Here is a 3,918-nt window from a genome sequence, read left to right on the forward strand (position 1 = left end):
TAACCAGTACTTTTACTTTAATGTCTTGGTTACACATTACTGCTAATACTTATGTACTTCTACTTGATAGGATTTTTTCTACAGGAATTTACTTGTAATGAAGTATACTCCCTTTGCTGTACTGGAGCTTTAACCTAAGTAAAGGATCTGAATACTTCTTTTACCACTGCAATGATTTAGAAATAAGATTAATTTATGGAGTTTGTATTTTAGATGATTCTTTTTACACTATAGAGTGTCGGTTTCCAGACAGCCTTTGAGTACAGTGCGAAGAGGAAGCAAGTGTTCCACATCACAACTGGGAGCCAGGAGTTTGAGTTAAGATTTACTCATTATGTTGATTAAAGCTGTAGGATTTACAGTACTGACACAGGGACATAATATTGTTAATGTAAGCTCAGACTAGATACTAAAGCATCATAGGGTATTTTGCTTACCTAGAAATTGTAATATCAGGGGTTTTCCTGCCACAGAGTGGGCCTGTTGGCATCACTATGAATCACAGTAAGCCGAACTGATCTGCACATTACAATTCCCTGTTATTTCTTACCATTTGATGAATACAATTGTCTATTATGCTCCAATTTACCCCAATTTACAAAAATGGTTAAAAAAAATGTTTTTTTTTAAATTTTCATTTCTTATTATTTTGATGCTGTCAATTTTTCTTTGGAGCTGGCTAGAACAAACCTCTCTGAGGTGGGCTAAAATTCCTCTGTGTTGGAAAACCCCTAGATAATGCTTATTTATTCTCCTTCACTGATCTTTGATAGAGTTAATTAACAGTGACTTAATCCAGTTTAGTGTTTTAGCTGGAACTAAAATGGTAATAGTGTCTTTTACCATTACCAACAGCAGCAGGACTGTTTTGAGGGATGGAAATAAAATGTTAGTCTCTGTAATTGTATATATGTTTACTAATGCCTGTAAACTGTATCTTTGCAGTAAACTGCTGGGTGGAGGTATGGAGAGCATGGCTATCACAGAGGCCTTTGGAGGTGATGAGACACCCTTCTGTAATGTGCTCTGCTATTATGTGTTACTGCTGTTGAGCACAGTTTACTGTGTAGTAAATCCATGTAATATCCCTCATTTTTTTGCATAATTACATCTTTTAGAGTTCCGCACAGGGAAAACCCAGCTGTCTCACACACTTTGTGGTGAGTAAGGGGCCTTTTCAACACTGTCTGTTCCAAAGTGGCTATAACAGCAGAGCTGTGCAAATCAAATAAATGAGCTCAAACTGATTCTGTGTTTGTTCAGTCACTGCTCAGCTGCCAGGTGAAGACGGCTACTCTGGTGGAAAAGTCGTCTTCATTGACACAGAGAACACCTTGTATCCTTACAACAGGAACATCCAAACATTTGACATATTCAGTTTGTTCAAAGCCGTAAATCTCAGATTGACTGTATTTAAGAATTTATCATGTTTCAGTATGTGTTGTATTTTTTGTCCCAGTAAGACGTTTGGCTGCATGTGTCACCATGTTCGTGTCCCGTGTAATGTTTGCCACATTATGTCAGCAGGCGTCATAAGGTAACAGCTCATGTGTGTCCCATTATCCTTAACTTGTACTTGTCTGATTTTAGCCGACCAGACAGACTGAGAGACATCGCTGACAGGTTTAATGTGGATCACGATGCTGTGCTGGACAATGTGCTTTACGCCCGAGCCTATACTAGTACGAACACATATTACAAATTATTTAGACTTCAGCATTTTAATAGTTTGTGTTGTGCAAAGACTGAAAAAGTCACTCAAGTTTTTTTCTCTTCTTTGAAAACAGTTTACTTTCTGCTCTGTCTGCAGGTGAACACCAGATGGAGCTGTTGGACTTTGTAGCAGCCAAATTCCATGAAGAAGGTGGAGTGTTCAAACTGTTGGTAAGTACCAACACTTTATCACAAAGTTATTGTTTCATTGGCTTCAGTACTACCTTCTGTTTTATTATTTATAAAACAGATCAAGTTGGAGTATTAGGATTTTTTATTTTTTATTTTTGGCTTTTATTGAGCAAATGTGTACAAGAAATAAACGGCATAACATCTAAAAGTAAGGCAACTTTTCACTCTTCCTCTGTGCTCCTCTCTTTTAGATCATCGACTCCATCATGGCTCTGTTCAGAGTAGACTTCTCTGGTCGAGGGGAGCTGGCTGAGCGGCAGCAGAAACTTGCACAGATGCTTTCGAGGCTGCAGAAGATCTCTGAAGGTTTGAACCAGGAGTGTGCTTATATACAGTTGAAACCAGAAGTTTACATACACTGTATAAAAAGACATAAAACCTTTTTTTTTCTCGCTGTCTGACAATAAATCAGACTAAGCGTTTCCTGTTTTAGGTTTAGGATTAACAAAATTATTTCTTTTTGCTAAATACCAAAATAATGAAAGAATTTTTTTTGAGAATTTTCGGTTGCTTTCTTTAAAGTCAGAAGTTTACATACGCTAAGATTACTATGCCTTCAAACTATTTGGGAAAGCCCAGATGATGATGTCATGGCTCTGGAAGCTTTTGATAGGTTCATTGACAACATCTGAGTTAATTGGAGGCACACCTGTGGATGTATTTTAAGGCACACCTCAAACACACTGCTTCCTTTTGTGTCAGCATGGGAAAATCTAAAGAAATAAACCAAGATATCAGGAAGAGAAGTGTAGACCTCCACAAGTCTGGTTCATCCTTGGGTACAATTTCCAGATGCCTGAAGGTTCATCTGTTCAAACAATTATATGCAAGTATTAACACCATGTGAATGTCCAGCCATCATAGTGCTCAGGAGGAGACGGGTTCTGTGTCCCAGAGATGAAGCGTTTTGGTGAGAAATGTGCATATCAACCCCAGAACAAAAGCAAAAGACCTTGTGAAGATGCTGCTGAAGCTGGTCAGAGAGTCATTATCCACAGTGAAATGAGTTCTGTACCGACATGAGCTGAAAGGCTGCTCAGAGAGGAAGAAGACATTAAAAGCAACATAAAAAAATCCAGATTACAGTTTGTAAATGCACACAGGGACAAAGACCTTCATTTTTGGAAACATGTCCTGTGGTCTGATAAAACAAAAATTTAACTATTTGGCCTTAATGACCATCGTTACATTTGGAGGACAAAGGGGGAAGCTTGAAGCCTGAGACCACCATCCCAACTGTGAAGCATGGGGGTGGCAGCATCATGTTGTGGGGGTGTTTTGCTGCAGGAGGGACTGGTGCACTTCACAAAATAGATGGCATCATGAGGAAAGAACATTAGGTGGAAATATTGAGACAACATCTCAAGACATCAGCCAGGAAGTTAAAGTTTTGGCGTAAATGAGTCTTCCAAAGGACTGCAGGGTGGCGCAGTTGGTAGCACTGTTGCCTCGCAGCAAGAAGGTTGCCGGTTCGTGTCCCGGCGGGCACCGGAATCTTTCTGCCTGGAGTTTGCATGTTCTCCCCGTGCAGCGTGGGTTCTCTCCGGGTTCTCCGGCTTCCTCCCACAAGGTCCAAAAACATGTTGAGGTTAATTGGTAATTCTAAATTGTCTGTAGGTGTGAATGTGAGTGTGCTTGGTTGTCTGTGTAGCCCCGCGATAGACTGGTGACCTGTCCAGGGTGTCCCCTGCCTTCTCCCTAAGTCAGCTGGTGAGGATTAAGCGGTGTATAGATGATGGATGGATGGGTCTTCCAAATGGACATTGTCACTAAGCATACCGCCAAATTAGTTACAAAGTGGCATAGAGAAAATTTGTGGGCAAACTATTGTGTAAAGCTTGTGGAAGGAAACCCAAAACATTTGACCCAAGTCATACAGTTTGAAGGCAGTGCTACCAAATACTAATACAGTGTATGTAAGCTTCTGGTTTCAACTATATGTGCATGTATTTACTCTCGTGTATACAGAGAATATCTGCAGAAGTTGCTAGTTGTGAAGTACTGGTTTTTGTC

The 3,918-nt window shown here is 39.9% G+C and overlaps 1 protein-coding gene across 1 annotated transcript; it reads left to right on the plus strand.

Annotated features, from left to right (window-relative positions):
• Positions 1 to 234: 234 nt before the first annotated feature.
• LOC103376349 (meiotic recombination protein DMC1/LIM15 homolog) lies at positions 235 to 2,211 on the plus strand (the record flags this gene model as incomplete). The annotated part of the gene is made up of 7 exons (XM_008306721.1): positions 235 to 317; positions 946 to 998; positions 1,119 to 1,160; positions 1,264 to 1,336; positions 1,591 to 1,682; positions 1,811 to 1,884; positions 2,097 to 2,211. Coding segments are annotated over 7 exons (532 nt in total), but the record flags the coding sequence as incomplete, so codon positions are not given.
• Positions 2,212 to 3,918: the final 1,707 nt, after the last annotated feature.

This window comes from Stegastes partitus, unplaced genomic scaffold (assembly GCF_000690725.1).
Source record: "Stegastes partitus isolate 25-593 unplaced genomic scaffold, Stegastes_partitus-1.0.2 Scaffold3934, whole genome shotgun sequence".
Classification (NCBI taxonomy): Eukaryota; Metazoa; Chordata; class Actinopteri; family Pomacentridae; genus Stegastes; species Stegastes partitus.